Source organism: Epinephelus lanceolatus, chromosome 9 (assembly GCF_041903045.1).
Source record: "Epinephelus lanceolatus isolate andai-2023 chromosome 9, ASM4190304v1, whole genome shotgun sequence".
Classification (NCBI taxonomy): Eukaryota; Metazoa; Chordata; class Actinopteri; order Perciformes; family Serranidae; genus Epinephelus; species Epinephelus lanceolatus.
Window position 1 is genome coordinate 13,601,181 of NC_135742.1, and position 18,919 is coordinate 13,620,099.

The following is an 18,919-nucleotide window of genomic DNA, read 5'->3' on the forward strand; positions in this document are numbered from 1 at the left end:
TCTGCACCTTTATGAAGCTTTCTGGTCTCTGTTAGTTAATTTTTTAAGATTTTAAGGCGGTGGTAGCAGGGAGGATTGTTAGCTGCTCTCTTTAACACCACAAGATGTTTTTAAAACGGGTCAAGTCCAATAAAACGACTTTACATGACCTGCCCGGCACTAAACTGCAGACAAGCAGCTAAAAATTGGCATTTGGGCCGTAACTATCTCGTTCATTTGGAGCCATAACACATAATACACACACATAATAAATTCATTTTTACAGACTTCTATACAATATCGCTTCTTTTTGCATCCAGTAGTATCGCCCCCTGCTGGCTAATAGAAAGAATACAGGTTTACGGGGTCGTACACATGCCGTGGAAAACGCAAGGTCGGGCACTCTGTGTGAATCTTGCACCAACCAACTTAAACAATTAATGGACAACCCACACTACAGGGGTAGGCAAACAATGGATATTGCTGCAAATCTGTTAATTTATTGTTTGTCCATTGAATGCCTATTAGTCATCACTTATTAAGCCTAGTTCACATTACACGATTTTCACCGCGATTTGGACGTCGCAGAGGATCTTGAGAGCCACCTTGGGTCGGAGGCAGATAGTCTGCCACGACCAGTGCTCATGTGTGAACAAGCCTACAAGCAAGTCACCCCCTCGTTTGCGACTAGGACTGGATATCTGGCATGCTAGAAAACTGGAGAAGAGCATCAGCCAATGAGAGGCAGGATACGTCCCATGTCAGCACGCAGGAGGACGGAAGAAATGTGAGACAAGCCGCAGGGTTGCCAGGTCTGCTTCTTAGCCACGACTTTGGGCTTGTTTTTTTGTAAAGTCACTTACAAATATTGATAGTCAAAGGTTGCGGTTTTTTGGGCTTGTTTCTAAAGTGGAGTTGCTTATTTGGGCTTGCTCACCAAACGTACGTCACCTTTCTCTGTATATATCTGTCTAATAAGTTATTTAAACGCATGATAGTCGCTTCTTTTGGGCTTGTTTCCATAGCCCTGGTTGCTTGTTTCTCTCCCAAGATCTGGCAACACTGACAAGCCAGCAAGCAACAACAACAATGGCAGCGTCCACAGGATCACGGGGAGCGCATTGTGTTTGGACCCAGGCCCTGGAAGCAGATCTGATTCAACACTGGGAAGTATCCATGCCTTTACGATGTGTCATCTCCAAGTTTGGTGACGTCACCACACTATCTGGGGCTCTGTCGGCGAGGGCTCGGTGGAGAAATCTTGTGGTGTGCACACACAGGTCGTAACGCAGTTGGCGAGACTCCCGATGACAGTAACACACCTCACCAGGTATGAACACTCAAAAGATTACGATCTCTGTGACGCATTTTGCAGGGTGAAAATCGTGTAATGTGAACTAGCCTTTAGTTGTTTCATTCCAGCAAGAGTAAACTTTAAATAACATACACCATGAAAACAGCAACAATCAGCAAATCACCTTTTACACATTTTCAAGACTGTAACCACTAAATTGTTTTTGCAAACTGTTGATAAAAGTCATCAAAACTGGTAATAAATACATGTTTTCACACTACTAAGGTAATACCATGCTGGCTGTGGGATTATTCTGCCCCCTAGTGGCAAAAAAAAACAATGTGGCTTCAAGTTTAATAAAGATGAAGTGTTTATGGTTGTTTACTAATCTGTATGATTAAGTAAATAAGTAAAGCATCACAGTGACAACTAACCTGAGACATTACTTAACTTAGTAATGGTATCAATTTCGCATTATGACACAAACTGGTGGTGTTAGTGCCCTGCTCCACCTCCATTGACCTATATAGGAGTTATACACTGTTGGAGTACATCCTTAAAACTGTCATGAACACGCACACACACACATACACACACTCTTCCTCTGCCGCACCATCCATTTGTCTCTTTCTACCTTCCAATCATCTACTATTTCTGACACCTTCTATTCATCTCCCTTCCCATTGTTTCATCTCTACCTCCCTGTTTCGTTCCCTCTCTGTATCATAGACTCCATCCATCCATCTTGTTCGCTTCCTCTCAACTGCTCTCTGCCCTTCCACCGCTCCTTCCTTCCCTCTTGCTTTTCTTTCTGTTCCTCACACTCGTTCCCTCTCTTTGTTTCTCTCTCTCTCTCTCTCTCTCTCTCTCTCTGCCAGGCTCTTTATTGAGCTTTAATTGGCTCCCAGGAGGAAGTGGAAACTTTGTCTTCTGATTAAACACACACACTTATAGTGGGAAGACACGCAATTATTTTATTATTACACTCGTTTTAATGGGCGAGTACACACACAAAAACAAAAACACACACACACACACACACAAGTATATTTTAAGCCAAAAGCCACTGCAGCTTTCTTAGGATGCCTTCCATCATCAGCCATTTAGTGTGCGTGTGTGTGTGTGTGTGTGTGTGTGTGTGTGTGTGTGTGTGTGTGTGTGTGTGTGAGTATTGTGCGTGTATACACAAGAGGGTACCTTGTCACACTGATCTGATGTTTCTAACAGCACTGACTATTCTGAACAGTGAAGAAAAATATTTTTTGAACTCCCCAGTTTGTGTGTATATATTTGTGTGTGTGTGTGTGTGTGAGGCTGCTTTCATTTGTGTAGGTTTGAGTGCTTTGAACATCCTCTGGCACAGTTTGGGGTCAGACAGAGCCACCAACTGAGACACAAAAAAAAACAACAAGCTAACCTACGCAAGCGTTCATATATTCAAAAATGAATTATAAAAAGAATACACATCATGAAAGCAACAGGAAGACTTCGCTAACACACATCTAATACTTGTGCAGACACATGTGCACACGCAAACACAGTGAACTCAAACACACAACTGAAGAAAAATAAAAACAAAGATGAGGCGTTTTCAACTTTTTTTATCCTACTGAGAAAAGGAGAGAGGAGAAAAGAAGAGGAGAGAAGAGAGGGAGCAAAAAGAGAAGTAGAGGAGTGCCATATGGGCAGTCAGACGGAGGTATATTAGGATGGAGGAAATCCAGCAGTGAAAGTGTTAAAATCCCCCAACGAGGCGCAGCGGGGTTCTGACTTCCCTGCTGACAGTATCACACACACGCACACGCACACGCATCCTGAAATGTATGTATAAAAATATTCACATTGACTCACACACATGTTCGCAGACACATTCACACGGCACAAACTCACACACAGTAGCACAGGGTGAAATCGGCAAAGGGGCCCATCACATATGTCACCGTGACCACCAGTCAGCCCCATATGCTGTGATAAATCCTAAGAACACACACACACACACACATGCGCAGAGTGAGTATTGACCTCGGGGGTCAAGGTTAGGTCGGTTGGCAGCCAACAGGGTTGGAGCCTGCTGTTGCCCTTGGCGACAAGGAGGAAAAGTGATGGGGCAGGACCTGCTGTTCTGAGGAATACACACACAGACACACAAACGTGATCACACACACACACAGATTTAGTCCCTTAAATCTAAAAAAAAAAAGAATCTCAAAAGGATAATTCCAATTTCTTACAACTTGGGTCTCCATTTTTAAAATTTTGGACATCCTCTTTATTATTGATGATGATACTGTATTTGTCAATACAACTGCTGAGACCTGAGAAAAAAAAAAATCTGATAATTTTGACTCATATTGCAATTTAAATATGATTCAGTATATTGTAGGGCATGTTTATTTTTGCATCAATATTCTCATTTTCACTGAAAAATATATATGAAAGTAATTACGCATTATTTCTTTGCAAGGATGTGTACCAAACAATACATTTTTCTGAAGTCTGCAGAATACAATTTGTAGGCTGGGACATCTCTGCAGCTTTATTTTGAATGGTATTTTGACCCATATTTTGTCATACACAAATATTGTGCCTCCTGCGTTTGGATATTGCACTAGTCCATATTGCAATTTCAATAAATTCAGCCTTGCGGTGTACAAAATAAAATGAGCGGTGAAATGACCAGACAGACTGAAAAAAGTCAACAGTTTAACCATAATAACTACATCGCTTTTTTTGGAAGGAAAATAGAATAGCCAAAGTTACCCCATTATAGCGCTGGAAACTGTGTTTGCTCACAGCTATGGTACGTACTTTGGTAAGTGCAGTCAAATCTAAAACAGGAAGTCAAACGGTAAACTGTGATTCATGTTTACAACAGGCACTTTAGGTAAAGATTTTATGTTTTATCTTTCTTTTCTTTGTCACACATATTTAGCTAAACTGAGTAAAGATATGATTAGACTGTTCTTGTTTCTTTCCTTATTGGACTTCTTGTTTACGTTGTCATCATGTTCCCAATTCTCTTGGTAAGTAAAACATAATTATGATAAACAGGGGTAATGACCAAAACTATTTATTGCGGCTTCCAAATGAGTTAAAAAATAGCTACCAACAGATGCCATCATGGGAGATATGATGAACTCACTGTCTTTGGTTTAGTTTTACTCACTGATCGATGATCTAGGGTGCTTCGGTTTGTTTAAAAGTTAATTGATTTGCAGGATGTATGAATGAGTATGAGTTGCAAGATGATGCTATGAACTAACTGACTCGACTGTCACGATTAAAAATCCCAAACAAACATTTCTTAAAAAAACAGGCCTTTACAAAAACAAAGATGAAATCATTGGGATATTAAACGACTTCATCAAACAATAAAAAACTAAGACTAACCAAATAGGCAGCGGTTAAAGACTGTAACCCAATAGTGTCTTCCACACCCCACACTCACTTTAGCACACCTGCCTTTAATGAAAGGTTCCTGAGATGGCAGGTCAGGTGGCGCATTAAAGTGACTTAAAAAAATAATAGGAAACTTTTTTTTTAATTTTACCTCACTGAACACGTGAGCTGCTGGTCTACAGCTTGCTTGATCAGTTGTTTGTTTTTGTTATCGTCTGACTCTGGTGTTTTAAAGGGTTAGTTTGGACTCACCAATAATGAAAACAAACTGATCGAGGCAGACCAGCAGCTCCTGTTTTCAGTGAGGTAAAATTACCAATTCTGTCGATAGAGTCTGACACACAGCTTTAAAGTCTGTGCAGAGACACGTGGAGGCAAGGATGATGTTATGACAACAAAAATAACTTATAAATAAAATATATAGACGCCAATCAATGAGTCACTCAGCTCATTTTGCCCCTCTCTTCTTCTCTCTCTTGGTGACATTTCCGTCGACGCTTGTGCATCCAATCCGTCTGCCTGCAGGTCATTGTGTGCAAGTGTGTGTTTGTGTATGCATCTATGGCTATATGCTACACCTATCAAGGTTGTCATTCAGTCTGTGCATGTGTGACGCTCAAAGCTGCTGCTAAACGTGTGTGTCCGTAATACGTCAGTCACCCAGGCTGTGCTAAATGTTAAACGTTTCAGGGCTCAGAGAGAGAGACAGATAGCATTCTATTGTCCTGTCAACATAACAATGGGCTGAGAGGGCCTGTGTTTGTGTGTGTGAGTGTGTGTGGTGGCATTGTGGGTGGTGAGGAGAATGTACAGTTCTATACAATTTTTTTTTTCTCTTTGTGTGTGTCAGCCCTTTTGTGTCACAGATGCTTTGTTGCTTTATTTTGCATTTATGTGTGTAGCCGCCAATGTTAATGTAAGATACAAAACAACTTTTAGAAAAGTTGCTGCTATTCGCACCCTTAGATGGAATAAAGTATCAGAAAAATGACCGTATGTTTCACGTCTGTATTCGTCAGTCACCTGAGATGGAGCCCAGCAGCACATTGCTCTTGATGCAGCGGTAGACGTAGTCGTAGCTCTGAGGTTTGAGAGGAGATCCAGTGGACAGGATGGTGTGGAGAGACTGGAGGTTGTGTGTTTCCGCTGGGGGAGAAAAAGACACAAGAAAATTTTTTTAAAATGTCTCTGCGAACCGGTCAAGTTGCACTCACAGTTTACATCCATGTCTGTAAAAACATGGATGCTTCACACACGGTTCCCTAAGCAGCACAGAAGAAGTATACAATCAGCAGGATTTCAAGGTGGGCACCAAAAAGTAGAGTCACCATTCAGTATTTAACCAAATGTCTCTCCTTCAGTTCCAGAGTGATGGCCAGAAAAGTGTTTTTGTAGAGTGCTATGATGTCACAGTGAAGTTGACCTTTAACCTTTTGGATATAAAATGTCATCACTTCATCATTTTATCCTTTTAGACATTTGTGAAAAACTCTGTCGATCAGCAAACTAAGTCTTGAGTTAGGCCAAAAACATGTTTGGTAAGGTCACAGTAACCTTGACCTTTGACCCAACAAATTCTAATCAATTAATTATTAAGTCCAAGTGGACATTTGTGACAAATTTCAGGAAATTCCCTGAAGGCATTCTTGAGATACTGGGTTCTAGAAAGTGAAACAAACACAAGGTCACTGTTACTTTGACATTTGACCAGCAAATCTTAATCAGTTCATCATTAAGTCCAAGTGGACATTTGTGCCAAATTTGAAGAAATTCCCTGAAGGTTTTCTTGAGATATTGTGTTCTAGAGAATAAAACAGATGCAAGGTCACAGTAACCTTGACCTTTGACCACCAAATTCTAATCAGTTCATCATTAAGTCCAAGTGGATGTTTGTGCCAAATTTGAATAAATTTCCTTGAGGTGTTCTTGAGATACCCTGTTCACAAGAATAAGACAAACAAGGTCAAAGTGACCCTGACCTTTGACCACTGACCACTAAACTCTAACCAGTCCGTTACAGAGTCCAAGTGGGCGTTTGTCCAAAATTTGAATTTGGATTTGAAATACACAACGAAAACACAGAGAAAACTGCATTACATGACAAACATGTACCACAAATACACAGATACAGACATCTTGCTCACCATCTACCACCCACACCCCCTGCCCTCAGCTGTTGTACAAGAAAATTCAAATTGGATACAGTGACCTTGAATAGTTACATAGCATTTTACAGTACGACATTTTAAAAACATGAACAAGTTGTTCTGAGATGTGAATATAAAGAAGTAGTGAAGCTGCTGAAATCGGTAACAGATCTCAAGAAAAGAGGAAGCTTATTTCCAGTCCAATGTGTAGAATTTCCCTTGAGGATATCGCACTGACGTCAATGAAATAGATGCAAGGTCACAGCGACCTTTGTCCACCAAAATCTAATCACTTCTTTGTTAAGTCCAAGTGGACATTTGTGCCAAATTTGAAAAAGTTGCTCTTGAGATATTGCGTTCACAAGAATGAGACAGACAATGTAAGTGTGACCTTGACCTTTAACTACCAAAATCTATGCAGTTCAGTGCTGAGTCCAAGTGGATGTTTGTCCCAAATTTGAAGATAATTCCCTTGAGTTCTTCTTGAGATATGGCATTGATGTGAACGAAATGGATGCATGTTCACGGTAACATTGACCTTTGACCACGAAATCCTAAGCAGTTCATTGTTGAATTGGAGTGGATGTTTGTCCCAAATTTGAAGAGATCCCCTCAAGGCGTTGTTGAGACCCTGTTTTCACAAGAACTGGACGGATTGAAGGACAACCCAAAAACATAATGCCTTAACGAGACAAAAGATTTAATCAGAAATTGCTTACATATATAATACACAGTTTATATAATTAGAAGTACTGTATATTAGGGATGTCCGCAATAAGTCGACTAGTCAAAGTAACAATGCTGCCCTTGCTAGCTGGCACCAGAAACATTAGTCGGTTAAACTTATTATGAAGATATCCAGAGGATAACAGGAGTCTTGAGTGGCAAGCGAGACCTGATCATCAGTGGCACTCTGTCTTTCACATACACATGTGCAAGCTCTCAAACTCATATGTGTGTTACCAGAACAAGAAAGTATGTCTGAGCCTTCACATACTGGTGCCTGCTGGATGTCTTTTCGCTATGCTGAACAAAAGAGGTGCCTGGGTTGTCATTTTTTGGGTGCATGAGAGATTCGCATGAGTGTGTGTTCTGTTATTGAATTGAGTTGGATTGGGGTGTTAAATAGACAGGGATTAAAGGTTATTTGTTGACTTTGTTTAAGTGAGTTTCCAAAGTGCCACACATTTTAGTGGCATTTAAAAGGATTTGGTTATTGGAAAATGTGATCAATGACTTTAAATGTCTCTTATAATATATACAATATTTTTTTGGACAATATTTAACTTTATACATTAAATTGTGCTCAATTCTGGCTGTTTTCTGAGAGTTATTTTACTTTTCAGACAAGTCAACTTTTTTAAGTTTAAACTTGCCGTCAGACGTCAGAGAAATAAGTTGTTACGAACATCCCTACTGTACATTATTGTACATGAAAACATTTTCAAATGTGCTTTTTGAGTACTGACCAAAATGTCCTTTAGCAAGTACCAACAACTGGCGTCAAAAGTTTGGTCATTTTTTTACTCTCTTTTTTTTGTCTAAATGAAAAAACACACACACAAACACACATAATTTCAACATGAGCCTGCATCTGTTCACAGCTGTAGCTCCACGCACCCCTACATGTTGTGTTATTGCAGTTTGCTACCCTGATGTGACTCACAGCATATGAGCTTGCATGTACTACAACACACACACCTTTAGCCTCCGTCCCCAAGGCCCATGCGTGCACACGCTCTGTCACACACACACACGCCCAATCCACAAGCCAATAATGCCCTGCAAACTAATGAGCTTCCAGCAACCGACCCTCACTGCATAAAAACACACACAGACACACAGACACACACCCACACACACAGTGGGAACTCCTGCTACCCCCCACCATGCCTCCAGGTGTCCAGTCCAAATGTCAGCCCAGGGAAAAGGGCCCCTCCACTGGGGCAGCCAGCGAAGAGGCTCCCCCTACGCTTCCCAGCCTACTGGAGGCATGCTTGCATACACAAACACACATGTGCAAACACACACAGATATACACCTCTCCCTCTGCCATGCCCTCTTTCTCTAATAAGCATCCAAACATACACACACAGAGCCAAATGGATCAAGTGGCTGGCTGACTGAGCGGGGTGGAGCAGAGACAGAGAGAGTCAGACAGAGAGAGAAACATTTTGTTTTTCGTGCCTTCCTGTTTAGCCACAAAATTGGGAATGTGCGCAGCTAATTTACAAGTTGCAGACAGAAAGACACACAAAGCCCCATGAATAAAGATTTGTGGTGATTAGAACGCCGCACTGGGAACTGAGACACACAGCAACTGTTTATGCAATAAACATCAGTTATAAGTGCTAATGTAATTTTGGAGAGGAGAGGAGAGGAGAGGATAAGAGAGGGGAGGAGAGGAGAAGAGATGAAAGGAAAGGAAAGGAAAGGAAAGGAAAGGAAAGGAAAGGAAAGGAAAAGAAAGGAAAGGACAGAAGAAGAGATGAGAGAAGAAGGCAGAGGAGATGAGAAGGGGGAGGAGAGGAGAAGGCAGAGGAGATGAAAGGAGAGGTGTGGAGAGGAGAAGATATGAGAGAAGAAGGCAGAAGAGAGGAAAAAGGAGGGAGAGGAGAGGAGGAAAGGGAAGGGGAGGAGAGAAGGGAGGAGAGGAGAAGGCAGAGGAGATGCATGGAGAGGTGTGGAGAGGAGAGGAGATGGAAGGGAAGTGAAGGAAAGTAAAGGAGAGGAAAGGAAAGGAAAGGAAAGGAAAGGAGGTAAGAAGGCAGAAGAAAGGTGAGGAGAGAAGAAGGCAGAGGAGAGGAGAAGGCAGGGGAGGAGAGGAGATGAAAGGAAAGGAAAGGAAAGGAAAGGAAGAAGAAATGAGGTAAGATGGCAGAGGAGAGGTGAGCAGAGAAGAGGGCTGAGGAGAGGAGAAGGGAGGGGAGGAGAGGAGAGGAGAGGAGAGGAAAGGAAAGGAAAGGAAAAGAAAGGAAAGGAAAGGAAAGGAAAAGAAAGGAAAGGAAAGGAAAAAGGAAAGGTCAGAAGAAGAGATGAGAGAAGAAGGCAGAGGAGACGAGAAGGGAGGGGAGGAGAGGAGAGGAGAAGGCAGAGAGGATGTGACGATGCGAGGAGAGGAGAAAGGGAGAGGAGAGGAGAGGAGAGGAGAGGAGAGGAGGTACGTGGTAAGAGAATGTGGAAAGTAAGGAAATATAAGGCCAAGTAGGAAACAGCTGAACCCTTTGCATTACTTATAAGTGGTAATCACATGAAGAAGAGGAGAACAATTTAAGAGTTGAGATGAGGAGATGACGAGGACACAAAGAAGATGAGAAACAAAAGAGCAGAAGCTTTGATATATAATTATGTAAACCAAATGTCAGCTTATGTAATTCAATTCTACTTTGTCTTTTACCCACCAAAAGAGCTGCACCACCATTACCCGTGAACACGGTATTAAAGTAGAAATATCATTAAAATGAGCACTGCTTGATGGATTGAATTTACGCCAAATTAATGATTGGAGCCTAACAATTTGGAAAAATTGCCAAGTGCTTTGTTCTATTACAATACGGTATGTACCTTTGCAAAAGAGTGCAGCAGAGCTGCAATAATTTTCGCATGCACTTCTAAACTGGCATTTTTTTTTTTTGTCTCGGAAATATCAAAAAGAGAACAGCACGTATAAAGGTGAGCAGGAAGGCTAATAAGCACAGACACAACTCTGATTATGTCTAGAGACCTGGTTCTGTCTCTGGAGAGCTGTGACACTAAAAGCAATTAGTTGGTCCTATCCGTGACTCATATGAATTATTACAACAGCACTTTTATCCATTCACTTCAGTGTCAAACACCAGAACACGGGGCAAACTGTTGATTTATGCAGTAAATGGCATTTAGAGTCAAACAGCACAACTATTATAATGATTATTGTGTCCATCTGCTTTTATTGTTCCAGGTTCTGTTCTCAGAGAGTAGATGTGTGTTTATGTGTGTGTAGGTGAATGCATTCCTCTCTGGGTTTCTGCTTGTTATCTGTGTGCATCCATGTGTGTCTCTGGATGTCTGTGTTCATGCTTGTGCAGGTGTGTACGCGTTTGTGTCTGGGACCACCACTCACAGGGTTTCAGGTTCCTCTCCTGCAGCACAGACAGCCACTTGGCCCCGGTACCAAAGATGGTGATGCTGGGGGGAAGATAGACAGAGGCAAGAAGAAAAAGACGGAAATTAGATTTTTAAGCATACTAATATGGAAGGATCAGTGAAGCATTCTCTTCAAACATTACAAAAAGACAAAAACATTAATCAACTTTAGAAGATGAAGTCCATTATTTCGGGAAAAACAGAATCTGCGTCAGCGTTGCCAACAATGACAGCCGTTGCAAAAGCCCTCCTACGTACTACATGTATTGTGTTCTGCATTGTGACAGCAGAAACTTTTAACAACAGAACCAAATTAGCAAACATTATGAATCATCCTCTGGGGTGCTTTGAACATTGCCAAATTTCATGGCAATCTGGCCAATCATTTTTGAGATATCATGCTCAAGACCAAAGTGTTGGACAGATAATTGGATGGACAGACAGGCTGACGAACTGTGTGACATCATGATCCTTAATCATTGTTTTTGCGCTGGGAATTCGAGATTGTGTCCCACCAAAATTAAACAAGTCACACAGCTCTTTTCCAACACACCACACTTTATTTCCCAAATGTTTCTGACTATCTTGTCTTCATCAGGATGGTGATGAATACTATGACATATTGGAGGAGGGTTGGGTGACTTGTTGTTGTGGCCTTGTGTCATCATGGCTCTAACTTCAACCATTGTCTGCCAAATGAGAACGAGAAAACACATCTTCCACCAGCCAACAAAAACACAATTGTAGAATTTTAAAGTGTCCCACCCTGTCATGATTGTGCCACACCTTTGCAGCAGATGCACCACACTGTCCTCAGCTTGCACACAGCTCTGCACAAGTAAACCGACTTCTTAAGTGTGTCTTGGGATGTGATGTCACATCAGAGCCTTCTACTGTAGCTGGCTAGGGAAATTTGTGGAATAATTAGTGGTGGTCAGTGGACAAGAGAGTGAAATTTAGTTTAATTTAGTATACACTAAATTCAAGGGTGATATATGGTGGGTTGTTATACATTTAGATTTCATGTGATTTCCTGAGTTATGTTGAATTGTGACACCAGAAAATTCTTGACCAATTTAAGTCATAGGCATCAGTAACACTATTTCGAAACATCCATTTACAAACTCTCACACAACTCGTGCAGTATAATTCAAGCCTCATTTCTCAAGGTGTATCATCAGGGACTAATTTTGTTAGAAAGTTTTATAATTGCCTAGAGTTGGTTCGTGTTCTCAAGGCAGCATTTACAAGGTGACCAGATCAAATACCTTGCGTGAGAAAGCTGCTCTTGATTGGTCAGAATTTCCATGTGGGAAAAACGTTGAAGAAGAGTACACTTGCAAGATAAATGTGACACTTTCTAATGTCACAATGGAGGGACAACTACGCAGGTTGATTTTAGCACTGCTCATCGTGGACTATATTGCTGTCATTGTTCATTTTAGTCAAACCATACAGTTTGAAAACGAGGCACGGCTCCAACTAGAAAACAATGTTTTGATGCACTGGATGTGCTGAATGTGCATATTAAGGCAGTACAGGAGGAGGTGCACATTAATAATCCTCCAGGACTGTAACATGCTCATGTTTAACCCAAACAATGTGTCATGTGACTGCAGTTGGTTCAGATCCAGGTCGAAACATGTTCTCACCACAAACGAACCGCACCAAGGTTCATATGTAAGTGGTTGTTTTGAGTTCGACTGAACCGAACCAAACAGGGCAGGTGTGAATGCACCCTTAGAGAGCAACTTTGGATTTACCAAAGTCACAGAATAACACAAACAAACCAACCTATCAAGGCTGGTGTAGACCAGAAACTCCCATGTTCAATGAGGTAAAATTACTTTTTTGTCAATGGTGTCTGGCTTTGGAAAAAGCATAGATACATTTCAGTTTACCGTTTAGTTCCCTGTCAGAAAGGGCTGTCTGTTTGGGAAGCACTGGGCATAAGACTGGATAAATGAGACTTGGATTATTCTGCACGAGTTGTGAGAGTCTGTGGAAGTGGATCCCCTATGACCCCTTATTTCTTCAAAAACATTATCAGTTTTTGGATTCTTCATTTGTGAGAGACATGGGGAAAACATTTTTTCCGTGATTCAACGTGACACAGGGTAAGTAATTGATATATAAATGGTCATTTAGTGGGGGTGAAGTTTTCCTTTAAATTTTCTCAATGGGGTAGAAGGGAAGAATTTGGCCCAGGAGAACAAACCCTTTAATAAAAAAAGAAACTGGCTGCATCAGCAACTGGCCTGTATTGGCAGAGTAATAGAGCATTATAAAGGCTTTATACAACTGTATAAATATGTCTGGATTTTACAATCCAGCTGACGAATGAGGCAGTGATGGTGAAACATGAATGAATGACCTGATGCAAGCGTGACTTCAGTGTTCAGCTAAACTGACAACACTCCAGTTGTTGCGCTGAATCTCTGCAAGGCATAATTTCAATGTCTGCGTGCTCAATGTGAAAATATAAAAAAAAGAGCAACAGTTACTGAGCAGCCTTTGCCCTTAATCCCATCTGCTCCAGTGGAGCTGCTCAGTAGCTCCGTTGTACTAGCGAGCTCCCAGGAGAGGAGTGTGTGTCACTGTGTAAATGTAAAGCAAGGTGATGCTGAAACAGAGCTTGTGTGCTCAGTCAACCCTTCGTGGATAGATAAGGAAAAATAAGAAACAAACTGATTGGGAATTGACTTTCAACTGAACAAACAAACAAAAAAAGAGTCAAACAAAATAATGGTCAGTCTAGCATAACAGGACAAAATGTCTTCTTTGTAAATGCTCCACAAGGAAATAGTTCAGAGGAGAATGTATTGGCAGGATGTTGGCACACAACAACCCTGAAATGAAATGATTTGGGAAAGTGTCTTTCTTCTGTGTGAATGGAAGGTATCCTGACAGCTGACAACAGTTGGACAACATGTGGAAAGCAAGAAAGTGACAAAACGTCACTTCTGTGTTCCCCTGCAGTTTTAATTCTAAAACAAAGGGCCTTTTTAAGTCTGCCTCTGTGGAAGGGTGTGTTGGTGTCTCAGTCTGTGTCTTCCTGTCTTTTCAAGCTATTTTTGTTGACATCAAATCAATCAAATTGCCTTCTATCACTTCGGTAACCATGTCTGTCAGTCAAAAAAGAAAAAAAGAAGGAGATCAAAAAAGAATCTGAGACACAAACAAGTGTCTGATGCAGGATTGGTCAATAAGCAGGAATTGGTTTGCAGTAAAAGGTGTGATTTGCTCTCAGATGTTGGGATCAATTGGTGGTAATAGAGGTTGTTGATCGGGTGAGGGAAGGAGTGGGGGTTATACAGGGTGAAAGGGCAAAGGTCCAAAGCAGTAATACTTCAGATGGAATGAAGCTATTTATACGTGCACGGGCCTAATACATGTGGACACATACACACACCTCTTCTAAACACTGCCTCTGCATGCCTCATCATTCGTCCCCTTTCTAATATGATAAAATCTTATTATCTTATTGACTGAATCCAAATCTCGACTGCCTGAGAAACTGTTAATGGACACTGCAGATTAACCAGACTTGTGTTTCGCTAATCCAACAATAAGATAATGGGAGAAATCAAGGTAATTTATCACAGTGATGCAAAAAATCATAAAAATACATTGTGCCTTGTCCCACTCATTGATTTGCAACATTGCCCATAATGGCCAAATACACCAAGAGATATTAAAGGGATGGACACCATGGGAGTTCCTAAATCTGCCCAAATCTTGTTATATACACTTCTGTGCCCAATTTCTAGGCCTCATATCCACAACTTTTTCTCTGATATTACTTTTTTCCCGATTGTTTAGGCAATATCTTTGAAACTTACTTTGCAAAACCCTACACAATAACCACAAAACTTTACATCTAACCAGCAAAACATTATACATCTCCTTCAAAAGCAAACAATTCTTGCAAGATTCTTCAAAGTCTTTTTGAAAAATGTATGTATAAAACACTTCTAACTTTTGCTTTTTCTGTATGCAGGGCATGGCATTTTGCAGTACAGCTTTGTCATGCATGTTAAACAGGATTTATACTTGTGCGTTACGCACGCAGAGCCGACGCTGTAGCCTACACACGTGGCCTACACTGTTGTGAGCATTTATACTTGTGTGGTGCTGTGTCTGTGTTACTCTGCAACTACACCTCCAAACCACTAGTTGGCTGCGGGGTTTCTGTGAGTTCACAAATCAGCTTCACTATAACTCACAGCATTCACAGACAAAGCATTTGTCTTTTGCTGGACACATTTTCCCACAAATACAACATGCTACTGTTTCTAGCAAAAGTCTATGGCATTTTATGGCCTAGCAGCTAGCGGACTTTTCCTTGACTCATATGAAGCCAGGGACAACAACAACATTTAACGTTACAAAATTCGGCTCCACTACAACTCACAGGGTTCACTGACAAAACAACTGTCTTATACTAAACACATTTTCCAAACAAAAATAACATGCTAACATTAGCACAAGCCTATGGCATTTTACATTGTATTAGTTAGCCTTGTGATGAGCGGAGATTTCCTCCCCTTATATGAAGCCAGGATAAATCACACACAAGACTTAAAATGCTATTTTTGTGGAGGCTTTATTATTGTCACAATTTATTGTTTCTTATCTGTGAAATTAAAGTAAATAAAAGCTTTATTTCACTGAGGGAAATGGTTTCAGCGTACAAAAATAGACAGGAGGTCTGCGTAGCTGTGACATGTAGTTACATTTCTGGCTACAGGCTGTGGAGTAGGCTCTACTTAGAAGCAGACCTTACGCTATAAGTACGGTATCGATTCAACCCAAAAGTATAAATCCTACATTAGTAAAAACACGTAAACAAAGGTATTCAAATGTGTTAAGTATAGATGTGTATTCCGAACAAAAAAAAGACTATTTATCTATTCGATACTGGCCTCTACTGTTGTCCAAATGTTTACCTGTAGTGTGGTTATAGTGCTCAAGCTCTGATTTGTAAGTGAACTCATTATCTAAACGTTTTTTCACGTGTCAATGTGGAAAGGCAGTTGGCAAAATAGTGCAGCAATGTAGAGACCAGTGGTCACAGTTTTGCTTTAAGTGTGCTCCTAGACTGCAAAGTGAGTGTAGAGCAGTGAGTTGTGTTGACAGTTTTGCAAAAAGTGGATTATAAAATTACAAACTGAGTGTAAAGCAGAGAACATGCATTCAGTTTGGCACACCAAATGAATTGGATACAAGTGTTAATGGTCTCAGAGACAGTGCTTCAAAAATCACTGGCAGTGGGCAAGGATTTGGAAATAACTGTATGAGTCTTGATTCCTAATTCTAAAAGTGATTCTTTCGATTTCTAAAGTGTTACTATCAACTTCCAAATTTTGAAATCAAGATTCAATATCGAACTGGTCAAACATTAAAATTTAATTATATATATAAAAAAAAATTCAAATTGGACTGTGTGCGGTATACACACCTTTATTTAAGTAATAAGTGTATGGATACACACATACTATGTGTAGTTTGTAATGCTCAATACGGTCTCTCACAGTCAGCAGATACAGCAGAAGAAACACAGAAACTCAACCACAAAGACTCAATTTGTCATCTACACACACACACACACACACACACACACACACACACACACACCCACACACCCACACACACAAACACACACACACATTCTATCCATCATCTCTGACCCCCCATCCGCATCTGGTTTTGTTCGATGCTGGCCACCATGGACGGGGTCAGTTTTGTCTGATTGGAGGCAGGTGGCCAGTTGTGGCTTCTAATTGGGTGCTTAGGATGGAGGGTGGAGGGGAAGCTGTGAGTATCTGCTCATGACAGTGTGTGTGTGTGTGTGTGTGTCCGCATGTGTAAATGTACCCATGTGTCTGTTTCGAAGGAGACATGTCGCTGGATGCTACTGAGCCAATAAGAGACACTCGAAGCCAATCAGACAAGAGAGCGCCTCTGAGCAGCTGTAACGTTAATGTGTCTCAATGCATGTCATGATGTGGCAATTGAAGTCCTACTTGTCAGTGCATGTTTTCTAAACTACTCTAGCATTTATCCTTCACCCAGGGAAAAGCTGTAACATAAAAATGTATGATTGCTCTCTTCTCGGGTGACGGGAGCGACAGGAGACACTTTGTTATGACTGTTTGACGGTGTATTCTTACAAATGTTAAAAGTGTGAGGCACTAACTTATTTTTGAAAATTAATAAATATACCAAAAATTCCAAATCTGTTCGGGCACCTTGGTGTTGGTCATGTCTAAAGAGGATTTATTCAGTTCGACAGACAGCCTCCATATTATTCCAATGGTATTTTTAGTGCTATTGTTCATAAAATTAAATTCATGTCCTATGAACCCTGTTGCTTCCACTCACAAACAGGATGCAGATACTCGGCCCCCCTCCCTGGAATGCAATTGTTATCTCTAATGCACTACTGAAAAGGCAGACATGTTAAAAAGGATTTTTCCATCAGCACTTCACTCTTTCTGGCATCTAGTATCGGAAGCTCTTTCTATTCTGTTCTATAAAGGATTCTCCTTTTGTGCTGCAATCTAACCCGGTGGCAGACAATCAAAAAAGCAGAGCAGAGGCCAAAATGGCTGCAGTCATGTTTTTTTGTTAGCTTGTTTTTTACAGAAAGGCTGCATGAAAGTTTTGTGTAGTGTGTGGAAAACTAAAAACAATCTTTGTAGAAGATTGGTAGAAGATTTGATGAAGACTTGAGTCTCTAGTTTACATTTAGACGCAGCTTCAAGACGAGGATATTTAAAATTATAATGCCCACGAGTCTAAAACTGTAACTGAGCTGGCAAGATGCGATCTGCTAAACAGTGTATGTAGTTCTCTCCTCCAAAGAGGATAGCTGAGAGTTTTGCATTGGCAAGAGACGACATTTCTATAGTTGGTGCAAAATAACAGGAGGGATCTTTTCTGACATCTCAGCTCAACACATAATGGACAAAAGATGGAAGAGACAAGACGATCCTCAGAGAGGGGAGCCTCCGAAGTCCGGTTGATACATGGAACCTGTCACAAGTTTGAATGCTATAACCTTTAGCTTGCTTTATCCAGGAATGCTGCTGCTGCTGCTGTTTTAGTTTTCACTACGACCCTGGTGAAGAGTCTCAATAACACAGGCAGGGAGAGATGTCAGAAAATTTAGAGGTCAGGGAGCATGCGATAAAAGTGAGAAAACTTAGCACAGCCTCTGTCTATAGTAGGGCTGTAACGGTTTGTATATTTGGACCTAACCGTCACAGGATGGGGGTCATGGTTCAGCGCAAACGGCCGCATACAGAATACACAGTATGTAGACTAATGCATGTAATGCAGAACCAGAGTTCACAAACCTTTACCTATGTACCGAGGTTAGCATAACAAGCTGAGCAGCCTGTAAGTCAGTCACACTGAGGCGAGTGCAAATGAAACACCAGAGTTGGAAAACCCGTCTGCAGGTTCCCAGTTGGCTTCAAGAATATCGGAGAGAAAGATGTGTATAAGACGAAGTGGATGTGTCGACACTGCTCCAAAGTTGTAGGGTACATGTATGGAAACCATAGATTGTATAATTAAGAAGGACAAAATGACAGCCCCAAAAAAGGTGAAGCCAAAACATCTTGATCACCCCCTCATGGCTGGCTGCGGTACATGTCATAAACCCAACCCCCTTCATGTTAGTGGATGGGACATGGGCCAAAAAAATCTAAACATCGAAGTACATGTCCAATAAATTTTTCTCAAAGATGATTTTTGTCATTTTGGGTAGCTTTTATTCCACTGCTGTACATTCAAGTGTTAATTTTTCTGATAAGTTTGTTTTTAAATTAGTTATTTGGTACTTTTAAAAGGGGGTCTGACATCATGATTAACAGCTGGTTAACGGTGCTGCTCGCAATTAGTCAGACAAATGTATGGGTGGGAACTCTATACCACGGAGATCGCTACTGCACAGACTCTGCCTCCA

General features: G+C 41.0%; 1 protein-coding gene across 1 annotated transcript in view; it reads right to left on the bottom strand.

Annotated features, from left to right (window-relative positions):
* aacs (acetoacetyl-CoA synthetase) overlaps nt 1-18,919 on the bottom strand; it is a 54,600-nt gene that overhangs the window by 4,673 nt on the left and 31,008 nt on the right. Inside the window, exons 11-12 of the mRNA XM_033620207.2 lie at nt 10,922-10,986; nt 5,696-5,818 (exon numbers count right to left, since the gene is read on the bottom strand). Coding sequence (XP_033476098.1) covers nt 5,696-5,818; nt 10,922-10,986 — 188 coding nt within the window. The remainder of the gene's footprint in view (nt 1-5,695; nt 5,819-10,921; nt 10,987-18,919) is intronic.